The following is an 18351-nucleotide window of genomic DNA, read 5'->3' as shown; positions in this document are numbered from 1 at the left end:
CCAATTCCCACTCGTGCGAGACTGCCCTCAGGCGGCTTAACGTATCTGCTTTCGTGTTGTATACTCCCGGAAGGTGTTCCGCCACCAGCATGATGTTCTGTGAAATTGCCCACTCCCATAACAGCTGGGCTTCCTGAGAAAGCAGTGGCGATCTCGTGCCTCCCTGCTTGTTGACTGCGGTGGTGTTGTCCGTACGCACTAGGATGGCAGAATTTGAGATCTTTGGAAGGAAAGCCAACATTGCCAATCGAATAGATCTTAGCTCCAGAACATTGATATGCAAGCGACGTTCTTTTGGCATCCAGTGTCCACTGACTTGGAGATCTTGCATGACCGCTCCCCAATCCTGAAGGGAGGCGTCTGTTGTAATGACGCGAGGAGCCGGCGCCGCTCTGAAACTGAGACCCACCGAGAGGTGAGATTTTTTCATCCACCATGAAACCGTCTGTTTCATCTGCTGAGTGACAGTTACCCTGTCGTTGAAAGACCCTTCCACCTGCTTCCACTGAAGGTCTAATTCCTCTTGCAAGGGGCGCATTCGCAGCCTGCAGTGCGGAATCAATTGAATACAGGATGAAATCGACCCTAGCAGAGATTTGTACATCCTGACTGTCATCCAACTTCTCCTTTGCAACCGAGCGGCTGCAGACCTGAGTTTCACTTGTCTCTCTTCCGAAGAGAAGGCCTTGCACACCTGAGTATAGAGTATTGCTCCCAGGAACTTCACCGTACCCGCCGGTTGAAGAACCGATTTTTCCCTGTTGAGTTGTAAACCCAGCCGAATTAAGAGACTTAAACATGTCTCCACCGCCTCTGTCGCTGCTTGGAAACTGGGTGCCTTCAGCAGCCAGTCGTCTAAGTACGGAAATACTTCCAACGACTGTCTTCTCAGAAACGCTGCTACCGGTGCCAGCACCTTTGTGAATATCCGGGGTGCGGACTTTAATCCAAATGGGAGCACCATAAACTGGAAGTGACTCTTGCCTACTATGAAGCGAAGGAAACGTCTGTGAGCTGGGTGGATTGGTATATGAAAATAGGCATCTTCCAGGTCTAACATAGCCATGAAGTCGCCTGGATTTAAGAGGCGCAAAATGTCCTGGAGCGAAATCATCCGAAACGACAGTTTCAGGAGATAGGTGTTGAGCTCCCTCAAATCCAGGATCAGACGCCACTTTTCCTTTGTTTTGCGGATCAGAAAAAATCTTGAATAGAAACCTTCTCCTCTTTGAGATAGGGGAACACTTTGGATCGCCCCTTTCCGAAGTATTTCTTGAACTTCCAATTGCAGAATGTTTATATGTGTTGAAGTAGTGGCATGGGCAGCTCTTGTAGGTGGTAATTCCTGGAATTCTAACGTATGCCCGTGTCGTACGATGTTCAATACCCACTGATCCGATGTTATTTCCTCCCAGCTGCTCAGATGTTGAGTTATCCTGCCGCCCACTGGGGAACCATGGAGCGGAGGAACAGTTGGCAGAGTCAGGAGGCCGCTATTGACGTCCTTGACGTCCACGAGAGTTCTGACGAGAGAACGACTGAGATTGTGACTGCCGCTGATAATACTGATTGCCATACTGAGGCCTGTACGACTGCGACTGCTGTGAGTACCTTTGCTGTTGATAACCACCTCTTGTCGAAGTGAAGCCTCTACCTCTTGCCCCACGGAACAGTGTTTTCCTATATTGTAAGGTACCAAGAGCCCTAGCCGTCTGTGTCCTTTTTTATTCCTTGCAGTGTGTCATCGATATGTTTTCCAAATAACATGTCCCCAAAGGGTAAGTCCAGAATCTTATTTTGAATCTCTGGTCGGGAGTAGCTCGTAGCCACCCCTGCCGTCTAAGAACAGCCGCGCTACCCAGAGCACGGAAAGAAGTGGTTGCAATGTCCATCGCACAATCATTTCTGAAGAAGAGCGTTGGCCCTCCTCCAGAAGCTTTTGTGCTTCAGCCTTAGGGTCATCCGCCAGTAGGTTTACATAGGCCGCAATATCACTCCACATCTGACGATCGTATCTTGCTAGAATTGCCAGGGCATTGGCCGCCCGGACCAGCAAGCTAGCCATTGATGAAAAACGCTTCCCAGCGTTGTCTAACCTTCTACCCTCCTTGTCTGGTGGAGTTGCGAGGGTGGCCGAAGGATTTCGCGATTTTTTCTGAGCTGCCTGTGATATGACTGAGTCTGGTCGAGGTTGTCCAATCAAGCAGGCGGGACTGTCATCAGGAGCTTTATACTTCTTTTCTAGGCGTGGTAAGGTTGGAATGACCGTTGCCGGGGCCTGCATCACCTTCTTTCCCTCCTCCCATATATGTTCTACAATGGGAATCGAACGCACTGCCTTACGGTAAGCCTCTTTAAAATCATACAAAAAACAATCCGTAGATGTTGAAGGCATGGTTAGTTTAAAGCGTGCCGTGGCTCTCTCCATCAAGCTGAAGAAACCACCCACCTCCGCCGGAGGTGAATCTATCGGGTCAGGCACCGGAGAAGCCGGATCCGGAATAATATATTGGTTCCATTCACTATGCGGGTTCTGATCCTGGTTGTCGCCTGCTCCATCCTCATCCGAGGTGTCATCCCGGTGCGGTGTATGCCTAGTATATTCCCTCTCTTCATCCACATGTGACGGAGGTACAGACTGAGTCGCCACAACCTGTGGCTGAACTGGCACTTGACCTTCCACTGGCTGCGACCCCTGTCTGCTTCTATATACTTCCAGCATAGCTCTTAAGTCTGTCAGCAGACTCATAGGCATAGTAACCGTGCCCTGCTGTCCCTGGGTTTCCTGGTATGCAACTTGATCTTGCTGTCACGGTTCTTGCCGATAATAATATCCCTCATCTTGGTCAGAATCATGGTATTTAAGATTCAACTGTGATGGGCTATGTGCATCTCCATACATCTCATTCTCCTCCTCGGAGTAGTCCTCTTCGTCCAATAATAGGGCTGGGGGTAATGAATCCACCTTTCTAGGTGAAGTCATCTCCGGAGTTATCCTCCTTTTCCTGGTGCTTTCCCTTGCACCTGGCGTCGACGGCGTCATAAAAGAGTCCACCAAATCCCTAGGCTGTATTGCCATCGTCGACGAGGCTGTCGACGGGATTATCTTCACCGTCGACGGGACCGTCACCGTCGACGGGCTCGTCATCATCGTCGAGATTGCAATCGTCGACGAGATTGTCATCGTCGACGGAATTGTCTTCGTCGACGAGGTGGTAACCGTTGACGTAGTTATCGTCGACGCTGTCGTCGCTCCAGTCTTCGTCGTCGAAGTCCTCGTCGACGTCTTCGTCGTCGCTGGATGACTCGTCGACGGATGAGGAGACAAAGTCACTAAAGAGGCCTTAGAGCCTTCTTTGCCCACTGTTGAGACTATCACAGTTGGCTTCTTGAAGGACTTAAACTTTACCCTGATGTGAAGGCCCGGCCGAGCCATCATCAAGTTTTGCCTTCTGCACCTGAAGTGCCTGCCTTTCCCTCTCCTTTACACTTCCGTGAGGAGATTCGCCAGGCTCTGGCTTGCCAGACCTATCAGAGGTCCCACGCACAGCCTTTGAGGGGGGCTCAGATGATACCTCCACAGATGATCTACCCCTCTGTAGAGACGTTTTAGAAGACGTTGACCTGGCATCCTCCTCATCACTGGATACCACAACATCCTTCTTTTCCAACTTCCTAAGCCAAATAAGTAAACTTCCTTCACGATCACGAAGGGTCTTAACAGACATCACCCTGCATATCTTACAATCCTCTGCTTTATGATCAGGGTATAAACAATATATACAGTCTTTGTGTTTATCCTCCATATAAAGTCGTTTTTTGCCACAAGTGGCACAAGGCTTGAATAAGCTCTTCTTTTCCTTATCAGCCATTGTTAAATTTTGACCAAATCCTGTCAAAAAACAGTCTAAATAATACCTCAAAGTAGAAGTTAGAGCAGAGCTCTAAGGAGACTCCCTGTCACCAACGATGCGGTAGAAAATCTGAGGTTCTGAGCTTTCTCAGGAAGGTTCCACAGGGTGAGGCTTATCTGATTGGTTGATAAGGTGACTTTGGGTCTTTTTACATAAGGACACCTATAGGCTACAAAATATAATGAGGCCTAGGCCTATTTTTTACTTTTTTGTACCTACTAGGGTGTATTTACCTAGGTGTATATATATATATATATATATATATATATATATATATATATATATATATATTATTACCGAGGCTCCCATTCCGACGACGGGGAATGATACAAGCAATGGGAATCTATGAAAGTTCCAATACTGGAGTAATAATTCTAATATGGTACCAAAGTTGCTTTTTTAAAAATGTTTTTCGAATCAACCTTCATTTGCAAGGCCGTATTCCTAAGTCCAGCTTCACACAACAGCGCCACGGAAAGCTGGTGTGTAGAGGTGGCTACAGACTCATTCCTGATGTTTGCCTCTGTACAATGAGGACTTGGAAATAAAGTGACAAAATGCAGCCACTCATTTTGCAGGCTACTCAGATAGAGTAGTTGTGCTCGGGCACTGATACACAATGTGAAGGACACTGGCAACAAAACCAATGAGAGGGGCTGATCCACCACCCTTCTCTGTATAATGAGCTGTGGGAGGATCCAAGCTGAAAAAGACTACCTGTAATAATGGATGAAGAGGACTGAACCAAAGTCACTATATATGTATGTATTCTTATTTTAATTTAGTGCACGAGTTTGGAGAGAGAGTTTAAGCTTTATCTCCTCCAGATTTAACAATGAACACTTCATTAGGTTTCTTTGCCATGACTGTTAGTTATGAGCTCTTCTGAGAAGACTGGGTACTGGAGAAGCATGACAGTTTAATAACAGGGTACCATACCACTCCAATACGGTACCAGGGATGACCCCTCAACCTTGGAGTAGGGCTAGAAGAGTCTACTTAACTAGAATGTCACATAACATGCCTGATGTATCAAAAACGGTTTACTCATTCTATGTAGAAACTTAATCCTACATAAAGATCAAAGTTCGGTTCTGCTTGCTGCTGCTTATAAAGGCATCAAAAGAAACTAAGTCAGCACCTTCTCACATGAACCCAAATAATCTGCAATAAATATTAATAAATTATATGGTACCTCTTCATTTGGAGGTGGGAACTCAATCTTTCGGTCAATTCGCCCTGGCCGTAGCAACGCTGAATCCAAAATATCAATTCTGTTAGTGGCCATGATCACCTGCAAGTCAATAAAAAAGATTAACACAGAATTGCAGCAACGATGCAATGTGAATGTAGATTTTATATAGCTGTATTTCTCTAGTAAGCTAAAATACTGAATGTATCAAACCGACCTTTAATGCATGCTTACTGGTCTTTCCAATAGTTAAGTATGTTTTTCTTGCTTAAACTGATAGCTGTAAGTTAGAATTGGAGCATGGTAAGCATGTTTCTCTTAGAAAACTAATCTTATAGTGATTTTGACACTACACCTTAACAGACAAAAGTGGTGTATGTCCACTGTTTAATTAGTTTCACATGTGCCATCTCTATGGTAAAAAAAAACTTTTCAAGAGCAAAAGAAACATTGGGGAGGGCGAAGAAAAGAAATGGTAACAGTACTTTATCAGTAATAGAACTTTGCTAGATTAACCTTTCCTTATATATTACTAGTGTATTTCGTGACCAATAACTTTAAAAAACACTTTATTATGTAAATGTTGGAAACATTTCAAGTAGCATCAAATAGAAACAAATGATATTCACTTTTATGTTCAAAAGAAAGACCTGAAATACACCAGCACTTAAAGATTCCTCCACTGTTGCACCACCTGCAGTTTAACCTTTTTTTTTTGCTTTCACATGATGCTGAATCAAGAGAGCAGAGTAAAAAAAAAAAAACATTTGCAAATTGCCTCAAAATACAGTCAGTGTTTACGTACCATCTAATTGTATATGGCAAGACAATTGCTCACCCGATGGACCACAACAAGCCAGATAGAGAAATTAAATTTAACAAGCTAAATGTCAATCCAGTAATCAACATAAATCAATGTGGCTTAACTAGAAGACACGCTACATTCATAAGGAAAATGCTACTTACCAGTATGCATCTGTTCTTGGCATGTAGAGCTGTAGAGTAGTACACTTCGCATTAGATCGCCACCTGGTGTTGGGCTCAGATGATTGCATGTTGTTGTCTTCTTGGAAGAAGTCTTTGTAGTCACGAGATAGGCGACTCCCCCCTTGGACAATAGTGCGCATGGGCTCTATCCTTAAAGTGTTTTTCGCCATGATGGAGTTAGTAGAAGTAAAGAAAAGATGTCCATGCGTGTGCATCTAAGCAAGATAAACTGAAACAGATACAGGTCCCGGGGAGGCAGGAGGGCATGTACTACTCTGCAGCTCTACATGCCAAGAACAGATGCATACTGGTAAGTAGCAGTTTCCGTTCGAGGCATATGAGCTGCAGAGAGTACACTTAGCATCGATTGTGCAGCAGTGTCTCCCCTAGCGGTGGTCACCTGTATCGGTTGCAGTTGTTTGAAAAAGAGAGCAGAGTACAGCTTGGCCTACTGCAGCTTGCTGCTTGGCTTGCACATCAACACAGTCATGTTTAGTGAAGGTGCATGTTATAGACCATGTTGCTGCTTTGCATATGTCCTCTAGGGGGATGTTTCCTAAGAAAGCCATAGAGGCTCCTAGTTTGCGTGAGTGCGCTCTAGGAGGAACTGTGAATGTACGTTTTGCTTTTTGTTAGCTTATTTGTATACATTTTACAATCCACCTTGCAATTCCACCTTTAGAGATGGGGTTGCCTTTGTGCGGTGGAGAGAAAGACACGAACAGTGGTTTTGTTTTTCTAATAGACTTAGTTCTATCTATATAGTAGAGAAGAGCTCTTTTAATATCTAATGTGTGTAGAGCCCTTTCTGCCACAGAGTCTGGGTTTTGGAAAAACACAGGTAACTCGACAGATTGGTTTAAATGAAAAGGAGTTATGACTTTTGGAAGGAATTTTGGATTAGTTCGTAAGACCACTTTGTTACGATGTAGTTGTAAAAAGGGTTCTTGTATTGTAAATGCTTGTATCTCACTTACTCTTCTAAGGGAGGTAATAGCAATAAGAAAATCAGTTTTCCATGTAAGGAATTGTAGTTCACATTTATGTAAAGGCTCGAAAGGGGGTCCAATGAGTCTTGTAAGAACAATGTTTAGGTTCCATACTGGAGAAGGTGGCAACCTGGGAGGAATGATTCTCTTTAATCCTTCCATAAATGCTTTAATTGCAGGCACTCTGAAGAGACAAATGTTGTCTATTTTGTATATATGCTGCAATTGCTGCAAGATGTAAGCGTATGGATGAATATGCTAAGTTACACCTTTGTAAATGTAAAAGGTAACAAATGATATTCTGGATGGAAGCATCCAGGGGATCAATTTGGTTATTGTTGCAGTAAATGGCAAACATCTTACATTTAGCCGCATAGCAAGCTCTGGTAGTAGGTCTCCTGGCCTCTTTAATAATGTTCATACAGTCTGGTGGTAGGTTAAGATAATCAAACTCCAAGACTTCAGGAGCCAGATCGCCAAATTCAGTTGATTTGGGTCTGGATGTCTGATGTCTCCATGATTCTGTGTTAGCAGTGATGGAGTCAGTTGTAGCTTTTGGTGTAGAACTAGAGACAGTTCTAGTAGTGTGGTGAACCACGGTTGGCGTGCCCATGTGGGAGCTACTAGGATTAGTTTGAGAGACTTGTCTGAGCTTGCGTACTACTAGTGGTATTAGTGGAAAAGCATACACAAATCTGCCCGACTAGTTTATCTATATTGCATTGCCCTTGGACTGCGGGTGTGGAAACCTGGCGGCGAAGGTTGGGCATTTTGCGTTTTCTTGTGTGGCGAACAGATCTAGGTCTGGATGACCCCACTTGCGAAAGAATGGTTGAAGAACCTGTGGATGTATTTCCCATTCGTGAATTTGTTGTGTCTGCCGACTCAACAAATCTGCTATCTGATTGTGAATTCCTGGAAGGTGCTCTGCCAACAGATATATGTTTTGTGGAATGGCCCATCTCCAAATATCTTGTGCAAGCTGGGACAGTGGTAGAGTGTGTGTCCCTCCTTGTTTTTGTATATAATACATGGCTGTCATGTTGTCCGTCCGGATCAAGACAGTTTTGTTCTGTACTTGTAATGTTTTTAGTCCTAAGAATATTGCTAGCAGCTCTAGATGGTTGATATGGAACAATTTTTGTGGACTGTTCCATTGTCCTTGAGTTGTGTGATGTAGGAGATGGGCTCCCCATCCTGTGAGGGATGCGTCTGCTGTGAGCATCAGTTGTGGAACAGGTTCGAGGAACGGCCGCTCTTTTGTCAAGTTTTTGGTGTTCCACCACTGCAGAGAGCGATGTGTGCGGCTGTGTACCAACACCAGGTCTGTTAGTTGACCTTGAGCCTGGTTCCACTGTTGTGCTAGGCATTCCTGTAACGGACGCATTTGCAGTCTTGCATATGGCACTATAAAGATGCAAGATGTCATCATGCCTATTATTCTCATGAACACTCTGGCTTACAGAGAGTGTTGCTGTTGAAAGACTGTGACTAAGGCTTGAATGCTCCGTATCCTAGCTGGACTGGGATACGCTTGAGCTGTAGATGTGTCTAGATACTGAGGCATATGAGAGGGTTGCAGATGCGACTTGGTGTCGTTGATTGTGAACCCTAAGTCGTGCAATGTTTGAATTGTCTGATGTGTGTTGAACACACTGGTTGAATGATTTTGCTTTTATGAGCCAGTTGTCCAGATAAGGGAAGACATGTATTTGTTGTCTTCTGAGATGTGCTGTTACTACTGCTAAGCACTTTGTGAATACTCGTGGTGCCGTTGTCACTCCGAACGGAAGGACCTTTAACTGATAATGTTGTCCTTCCAGTACAAACCTTAGATACTTCCTGTGAGCAGGAGGTATAGGAATGTGTAAATAGGCGTCCTTTAGGTCTAGTGTTGTGAGAAAATTGCCCTGTCGCAGCAGTGGGAGCACTTGTTGCAAAGTGATCATATGAAAGTGATCTGACAATGTAATGGTTGAGGGGCCAGAGGTCGAGAATTGGTCTTAGTGTCCCGTCCTTCTTGGGAATTAGAAAGTACAGCGAGTAAACCCCTATTCCTTGTTCTTGTAAAGGAACCAATTGTATTGCGTCCTTTTGTAGAAGTGACAGGACTTCTTGTTTGAGTAGAGTAAGGTGTTCTGCAGACATTGGACGCTGTCTGGGTTGTATGTGTGGAGGGGTTGCTGTAAGTTCTGGGCAGTAGCCATACTGGATAATCTGTCTTACCCACTTGTCTGATGTGATGGAGTTCCAGACAGGCATGAATTGCGTTAATCTTCCCCCACAGGAGTGGAATGCTGTTGGGGGAGCAGTGGAAAGTCACGGGTTTGAGGCGGAAGAGGTTCGATTACTGTTGTTACCACGACCTCTTCCTTTGTTGTTATTTCCTCTATATCCTCCTCTAAAGTATCCCTTGTTAGAGGATGTTTGTGTGTTAGATTTGAAGGATGTTGTATTATCTGCACCGGTTTGTTTGGAGCCCCCTCTATAAAAGGAGCGACGAAAGGAACCTCTAGTTTGTGTGGACTGTAGAACCCCCATAGATTTGGCGGTGTCTGTATCCTTTATTTTTTCAAGTGTTGTGTCTACTTCAGGTCCAAACATTTGGTTTTGATTAAATGGTTGGTTTAAAATGGTAGTTTGGACTTCCTGTTTAAACCTTGAAATGCGTAGCCACGCAGGTCTTCTAAGTACGACACTGGTATTTACAGCTCTAGATGCAGGATGCAGTATCTGCTACATCTAGTGTGCACTTGATTGAGGCATTTGAGATGAGCTTGCCTTCCTACATAAGATCATTTGCATGTGTCCTATATTGGTCAGGTAGATGTTCTAGCAGTTTCTCTAACTGGTCATAATGAGCCCTATCATACCGGGAAAGTAGGGCTTGTGTATTAGCTATACGCCATATGTTGGTAGCTTGCGCAACTATTTTAACAGAGGCATCTATGACCTTGGATTCTTTGTCAGGTGGGGGTGCTTTAGCTGAAGTTTGTGAGTTTGCTCTCTTCTTAGCATATGATACAACTAATTAATCTAATGGTAGTTGTCCCTTAATGTAGGTAGGATCTGTAGGTGCAGGCCTATATTTTTTCTCAATTCTAGGGTTTAAAATCCTAGTACGTACAGGGTGTTTAAAAACTTCCGTAGCATGTTTGATGAACCCTTTGATCATGGGAAGAATTTAAACAGATCTTTGCGATTATTCGAATGTGTCTAACAGAAAATCCTCCTCTGCCTCATCAGAATGCATAGTGACCTTATGGTACATGGCAGCTGTGTTCAATAGGTGCCCAAAGCCAATGTTATCTTCTGGGGGAGAAGGTTTTGATGGGTATGACTGTGGGTCAGGAATGTCTGGTATATCCTGTGGGTTTGGGTACTCCCAGTCGGTATCATGTGTAGGGTCTGGGAAAGGCTCATCTGTGTCTATCCCTCCTCCTAAACTATACTCATCATCATTTTCAGGTGATTGTGGAGGTAACAAAGGAGAATGAGAAGGAGACATTTGTGGTGAAATGTTAAGGGGAGCAGGAGATAAAGGAGAAGGAAGTATTGGTGAAGAAGGGTGCATTGGGGATGTGGCAGAGTCTTTCTTCTTGGCAGGAACCACAGGTGTGGGTGTGTCATCTGCCTTCGTCTTCTTGTGTGGTGTAGTGGACACCTGACCTGTCTTTGGGTCAATGTAGATCTTCTTTTGGAGAGGATCTGGCTGGAGGAGTTCTTCTCCTTGTGGAACCTTTGTCGTCGATTTTTTCTGTACTGGACGAGGTTGCTGCTTGTCTTTAGCCTTAGGAGTGGTTGCAGTGTCCTTTTTCGTAGTTTTCGGCACCGAAGGTGTGGTTTTCGGTGTGGTAGGCTGTTTCGAGGGCTTTCGCGTATCGGAATCAGGCCTTGTCGGTTTCGGCACCGAAGACGGTGTCTTCGGAGTGGAAGCTGGTCTCGTCGGCTTCGAGGCATCGGACGCTGGCTTCATTTTATTTATTTTGAAAGTTTTATATAGCGCGAACAAGATCTTTGCAGATAACAGAGCGCTTTACACAGGCAAGGGGTAAGTGATAGGTAGGGTGGGTAAAGGAGGGAGCATGGTTAGGAAGGTAGGTCATCAATGCAAGTAGTACAAATAAGAGGGAGCATGAACACTCAGGTAGGTCGATAATACAGATAAAACACATGTGCAAAGGGATCAAACAGGTAGTACAAATCGGCGCAGAGTCTTGAAAGATCAAAAATATCAGTTCAAGTGTATTTGGCCATGAGGATAGCTTTAACTTCTTTCTTAAAGAGAAGAGTGGAGGAGATGAGCCTGGTTTCAGGCGGGAGTGAGTTCGAGATCCTAGGCGCTATTCCTGAGAAGGAGCGTTTGTAGGTTCTTTCCTTCCGGAATCTTTCATACCCTTGTCTTTAGAAGTCGACTGTTTCGGAGCAGAGACTTCTTTCGGTTTCGGTGCCGAGGGAGCTGGTGGGATTGGCACATGCGGCTTGCTCGTAAACGAACTACTGGAAGGCTTAATTATTTTCTTATGAGCCGTGCTCGATGGCGGGGCTGTCGAAGTGTATTTTCGGTCTCGACTGGGCCCCGGAGGCAGAGTGTTGACCTTTGCCTTCGATCTGGGTGCTGTGTGTGGTGCAGGGGCAGTAGTACTCACTGACCCGATGGTATGGAGCCATCTGAGTCGTCTGCCTCTGATACGATCTGGAGATCATCGGAATCTTCTTTGGGAACGAGCGGAACCTCCTCGAAGATATCCACCGGTTCCGGAGCTTATCTCTGCATGTCGTGTCGACGGGCCCTCCGTCCTTGGATGGTTTTCTTGGATTGAAAGGACATGCAGGCTGTACAGCTGGATTCGTTGCATTCTGGCGATAAGCACAGGTTACAGACCTCGTGGTGGTCACTGTGTGGAAACTTTTCTCCACACCCGGGGCATTTCTTGAATGGCGTCCTTTCCATGTGGTGTAGGCCTCACGGCGTGGATAGGCCCATCGGTCCATGTCGACGACCGGAATCTAGCTGATTGAGTCGAAACTATGTTAGTCGATATCGAGAGTAGTTTGGAGAGTTTTGGGAAGTATTTTTGCGCTTCGAATTGCTTGAAAAGTCTATTTCTAGCCGGCTTGGAAAACTTTCATCCAAACCCAGTGGCGGAAAAAACCAATCTAAGTATGGAGCCGATGCCCATGCGCACTATTGTCCAAGGGTGGAGTCACCTATCTCGTGACTACAAAGACTTCTTCCAAGAAGACAACAACATGCAATCACCCGAGCCCAACACCAGGTGGCGATCTAATGCTAAGTGTACTATCTGCAGCTCATATGCCTCGAACATAACGTTTCAATTTAACACTGAACAGTCAACCACGATATTTTGCATAATATTTAGCTATTTTATAGACTAGACTACAAATGGACTGTAAAAATGTGAACCAATAGAGGGACCTTACAGACGGATGATGGTTATAAATCATATTCTTTTGGAACACATGTAGTGGTTTTCAAGTTTACCATTTACAGTAAAAAATACATGCATGGAAGGAATAATTAAAACAACAAGCATTGGAAAAGCTAATCGGTCCAGCACTGGAAAGCATGTCATGTTAATTTTTTGCTAACATGTAATACACAAAACATTGGCAATAATATAAAAAAAATATGAACTGCCCCAGCAGCTCAGGCACACCAGTCCTTTGCAGAACGCTGTGCATATGTGATGAGGCTAAATGTCGTCATTTAAGGTGCAAGACAAATGTCTAGTGCTGGTGTGCCGACTCATGCTGTATGATGTGGTTGGCCAAATCAAAATGTGAATGACACTTGGATGAAGAAGGCAGCCCAAAGATATGTATGTACCTATGTATTTATATGTATGAAATATGTTTTTGGAAACATGACGCTAGCTTGACAACTAAAGCAGACTCTAGGCCAAACCTCAAAGTGTGAAGTATGCACATCCCCCATCCACTGCCCTTGACAGTAAGTCTACATCCTTTTCAGGAAATGATGTCCGAAGGTTGAATTAATTAAACTTTTTTATATCATACCATTTTCCAAATAATCTGTAAGAGAAATGCCCCTTGTTTCTCATTTTAATGTCATATCAAAAACACTCCCTCTGAAAGCTCCACAGCGTTACATATTAAAACATGCCTGGCCGTCCTCACCAAATCTTAAAAGCAGACACATCAATTTGACAAGTAACAAAACACAAATGTAAGGTTGTCATTATTAAGAAAAGAAAAAAATCTGCCAACATTCAGTAGTCGAGTCCATGATTCAGTAAGCGGCGGTACCCTTCTTTTATCAGAAGCAACTTTTCTTGTAAATTGTTCAGTCTCGTACTGCATAGAAGGAAGCAAGGCTCAGTCCTCCTTAGGAAACTAGTTAAACCTGGTCATGTTTGAAGTATCAGTTTACCTGCATTTCTCCTAAGGCCTCACTACAAGCTTTGACTTGACTGTTCCAAAATCCTGATTTTCAGTGACAGATTTATTGGGGCATTTTGGATCACGGTTCTGCTAAATTAAACACTTTCATCTAAGCTTCAGCTGGTGAGCAGATGTCCTTGCATTTTCCTCTACAATGCACTTGTGTAGATGGAACTTCATGGTGGACGTTGAGAGGTGTCCAGGTCTTGTGGCTGTAACAAGTCCAAATCTTTAGCCCTCCTCCATAACCTTTTGAATGCTGGCATCAGGTTCTTGAGGTGATATGCAATGTTTGTTTCAGTAGTCTTTGGATTACGCTAGGTATATTTTCCAGGCCTAAGTGGTGCAGCAGAGTTCTTTTTGAAGAGAAAGTGTTACCTCTTGGCTACCCTTTCACAAAAGGCATACATATTTAGTATTTTCCTAACAGAATTATGAAATCTCGTTGACAGGATTGGTAGAATAGTTTCCCTCTCTAGGATCACTAATATGGTCTGATCTTGTGGTAAATTCCCTGGGATGCAACCCCGCCCCAAATCGCGATGATGGGCAACCATCTTAAAATGTATGAATTTATAAACTATGTTTTCACTGTGGAATGACGGACTTCGTATTGTTTAGAAATAACTTTATAACCCTTCTGATAAAAAAACAGCAATTCTTTCTCTGAAACCATCACAATTTTCTTTAATTTAGGTATGAGTTACCACAAGCCCGAATGCTTAAGACCATGATGAGAAAAGTTTCGAATTGTATATACAGGTAGTATAAATTCCTCATGATCAATCAATCATGAGCACTTCGTTAGCTGCATCTGATTCAAATGATCTAATCTGATTTGGAAGGCAGTAGCTTGTACTTTTTCACACAAGGCTTCTTAATGATCACTGACATTTAAGTTTAAAATATAATGAAAGAAAATTTCGGTGTGCAAATTGTGACAGGATTCTAGATTTAACTGCGGTTAGGACTATTAGGGTAGTAGATGAATGTCAAAAAGATATTACGATATAAAATACTACAATCTTTTTACAGCACTTCATAGCCAAATAGTCATTTACCTTCTACATCAGTTAATAAGAATTTTGTTTTATAACAGGAAGAGAAAGTCATGGTTGGTCAGTTTGAATTGAGGTGACCTACCACAACTTCTTTCTATGATTTATCAAAAATGTCACCTCATTACAAACTTACCACACACCTTTAGGATTCTGTGAAGTTAAATCTTCAGTGGAGCTACGTTAAAGTAGGATTAAACATTTGTTCACCGCACTGCTGGTGAATACAAAATAGGGACTCCTTGTTTTTTTCCCCAAATCCAACTTTAAATCTATTCTACATGTTAAGAATCTTCAGTTTCACACCTCCCCTCCAAACTTAACTATCCATAGATTTGGATGAAGCTTCTTGACTCGTGTACACATGGAGTGATTCACTGTTCTAGAACATGGTCGTCTTCCATGATTGTACTAATTACAATAGAAAATCTTGCACATATGTACTTCATTGAGTGACTTTTACACACTGGAAGATCATTAAAAGTTTAATTAAAGGAGGAGCTTAGCGCGCACCCAAGATGGTCGCGTGAGCTCAGAGCTAACGGACCTTCGCCACCTCCACCGATCATCCTGCACCTTATCCTGATTTAGACGACGGGCTTTTGTGGACGAGACCTTGCTGATCATTTATCCGTTTCCGAATTACGATTTGGCCCCCGGAAACCGCAGATATGGACTTTTGATCATTTTTGGCCTGCTCCATGGTCTTGCCCCGGGCTTGCTTCTTCTGCCAGCCGGGTGGTAATTGAATAACATCGGCCCATGCGAGTCTCCCTTGCCCGGTCTTCTGCTTTCGGTTTCGATTCTGGTGATCTGCCCTCATTGACTTTGCCTTGGTCGCCTTGGTCTCCTGCTTCTTTCTACTACCAAGTTATCGTTTGGCGATCCGGACTTTCACTGCTCTTGATTAGTGGCTGGCCCTCGACCTATTCTCCGATTTGTTGCGGGCGCATCGAGTGTAGCCATTTTTACCAGGTCTCAGAATACCCTCCGGGGCGCACGACCTAAAATGGCCACCAAGCCCGAGGTGGAGAGACGCAATACCAGACCGGCAACTCGGGGAGGTCCTGTGCAGTCCAACGTTATGGATCGTTATACCCTCACAAAGGGCTCTCCGAGTGGCATAACCAAACCCCCGGCCAACTTTGGGGATGAATCCCTGCTGGGTGAAGATCCGTCGTTGAAAGACGTCATGGGCGCCATTGCTGGGATGAAGGCCGCGCTGGGACAACAGTATGAGGCCCTGACCCACAAGCTGGACACGGTTGCTATAGATGTTACCCTGATTAGGGCGGACCTCGCAAAGACTAATGAGAAGGTCAAATCCCTTGACCTGAAGACATCTAGTCTTGTCGCTGACGTCTCTTAATTACAGACGGAGGTCGGTAATCTGAGATCCGCCCGTGACCACCTCTCTCGACGCTTGGACGATTTTGAAGGCCGCGCACGACGGAACAACGTCCGGTTGGTCGGTGTCCCGGAGAAGACGGAATCGTCAGCAGTGGACCTACTGGTGGAGGACCTTGTCCTGAATCATCTAGCGCCCAAGGGACTGAGCAAGTTTTTTGCAGTGGAACGGGCCCACCGAATCCCGGGTGGCCCGCCCAAGCTGGGAGCTTCTCCGCGCCCCATCATTGCGCGGATCTTTAACTTTCGCGACAGAGATGCGATCCTGCAGGCTTCCCGCACATCAGGCCCTACGGAATATGAAAACGCCGCGGTCAGCTTCTACCCGGACTTCACCCAACAGGTTCAGAAGCAGCGATTGGGATTTCAGGGGGTGAAGAAGAGACTGAGGGACAGAGACATGAAATATGCCATGCTTTTCCCGGCTCGGTTGCGTGTGGTCTACAATGATAGAACATTTTTCTTTGACCATCCTGGAGCGGCTGGTGACTGGTTGGACTCGTTGCCCCCGGGACGAGGGCAATTTGATCATTCGGAACACTCCGGTGGAGCGGAGGGTGGCCCGATGGTGCAGGAATAGGGAGAGCAGCGGCTCCTGGACCAACGTATTGACTTTCGGCAGTGGTTTGATGCTATGCTACTATTGTTCGCTACTGTGTTGTCTTAATGGGGTGTGGGTGGGAGTCGGGTGAGTCTTCCTCCTCTGGGGTTCTTTTCGTAGATTAGTTGTATGTTAGGGCGACAGGCACACTGCAAGTTGGGGTGGCTCTCGAGTCTTACGCAGGGGTGCGGGTGGGGGGTATGATGTTGTTTTGGGGGGTTGGAGGGTTTCGGTTTGTGTTTCTCTGTTTTATTCAAGGCATAGTGCTGTTGATCTTCTGTGTTGCAGTGTCGCGGCTGGTGTGGGGGGGGACCTGGGATGGATTCTGGGATGGGGGATAGGGGACTACGTATACTGTGTTGGAACGTAAATGGGTTGGGTGACAGAATTAAACGGGGGTGGTTTTACAGTTGCTACGACGCTTGTCTGCTGATGTTGTTTTGCTTCAAGAAACGCACTTGCTTGGTAATACGTACCACGCCATGAATAGGCGTGGCTACCGTCTCACGGCACACTCAGGTTTCACTTCAGGCTCCAGAAGGGTGGGCATTCTGGTTCGGACCTCCCTCCCTCTTGCCGTTGACGACATCATACTTGATGATAGGGGGCGATACGCCGCCATTGTAGGGCGCTGGGAGGGGAGGGTGATTACTTTGCTCTCGGTCTACATACCCCCAGGCCTTCAAACTACGACCTATGCTGATCTGGGAAAAGTGATCCTGGGAGTCCCCGAGGGTTTGCTTGTAGTAGGGGGGGATTTCAACTCAGTGGTGTCTGGGATGTATGATCGTTACCCTCCCCGTGTACTCGCTAAGTCTCAATCCTGGCTGGGGGACTTCCTGGAGGCGCTGGGGCTGACCGATTGCTGGCGCTTACATCATCCTGGGCAACAGCAGTATACTTTTCACTCTGGGGCACATGGCAGCCTTTCGAGATTGGATTATGTTTTGATGCCCTCCTCCCAGGCCTCCCTCATAGGTGAGGTGAAACATCTTGCCAGGGGTATTTCAGATCACTCCCCACTATGGTTGGTTGTGAATGCACGTCTGGGATCGGAAGGTTGGGTTGCCCCGATCAACCCATGGTACCTCCGTGATCCTAAGATTAGACTGGAACTACTTAAAGCAATCGATCATTATTTTGCGGAAAATGTGGGTTCAGTATCCTCTTCTGTCTCCTTGTGGGAGGCGTATAAAGCTGTCATTCGGGGACAGGCCCTCTCATCGATTGGCAATGTTAAGAGATGTAGGCGTGAGGAGGTTGTCCGTCTTGAGACTGAACTTACCATTCTTGAGGGAGAATTGGACTCTGGGGTTTCCCCTGAGAGGCTGCACTTGTTGGATCTGAAACAGCATGAATATAGAGCACTAGTGACTGACGCAGCGAAGGAGATGGGTCGTGAACAGCAGGGGCGTCTGTATGATGTGGGAGATAAGGCTGGGAAATTGCTTGCTTGGTTGGATAGGAGAGAATGCGCGAGTCGAGTTGTTCCTGTCAGTCGATTTGAATGGTGACAGTATCACTGACCCTGCTGGAATCGTTGCGCGGTTTGCCGATTATTTTCGGGTGGTGTACTCCCCTGTGTCAGATAGACCTGAGCAGGACTCCCACTTGCTTCTACGCGATATCTCGCTGCCATGCTTGTCTGACCCGGAGCGGGATCTGCTGGAAGCCCCGCCCACGGTTGATGAAATTGCGACCGCTATCCGCTCGATTCGCTCCGGGAAGGCCTCGGGCCCTAATGGACTCCCCATCGAGCTTTACAAGCTCCGTCCGG

The 18351-nt window shown here is 45.5% G+C and overlaps 1 protein-coding gene across 1 annotated transcript in view; it reads right to left on the bottom strand.

Moving 5' to 3' along the window:
• The window catches only part of LOC144755784 (26S proteasome regulatory subunit 8), a 156388-nt gene that overhangs the window by 45896 nt on the left and 92141 nt on the right, over positions 1 to 18351 (bottom strand). The window contains exon 9 of the mRNA XM_078645025.1: positions 5110 to 5208. Coding sequence (XP_078501151.1) covers positions 5110 to 5208 — 99 coding nt within the window. The remainder of the gene's footprint in view (positions 1 to 5109; positions 5209 to 18351) is intronic.

This window comes from Lissotriton helveticus, chromosome 5_1 (genome assembly GCF_964261635.1).
Source record: "Lissotriton helveticus chromosome 5_1, aLisHel1.1, whole genome shotgun sequence".
Taxonomy (NCBI): domain Eukaryota; kingdom Metazoa; phylum Chordata; class Amphibia; order Caudata; family Salamandridae; genus Lissotriton; species Lissotriton helveticus.
The sequence above is the reverse complement of the archived record's forward strand: the minus strand, read 5'-3'. Positions and strand labels throughout refer to the sequence as shown.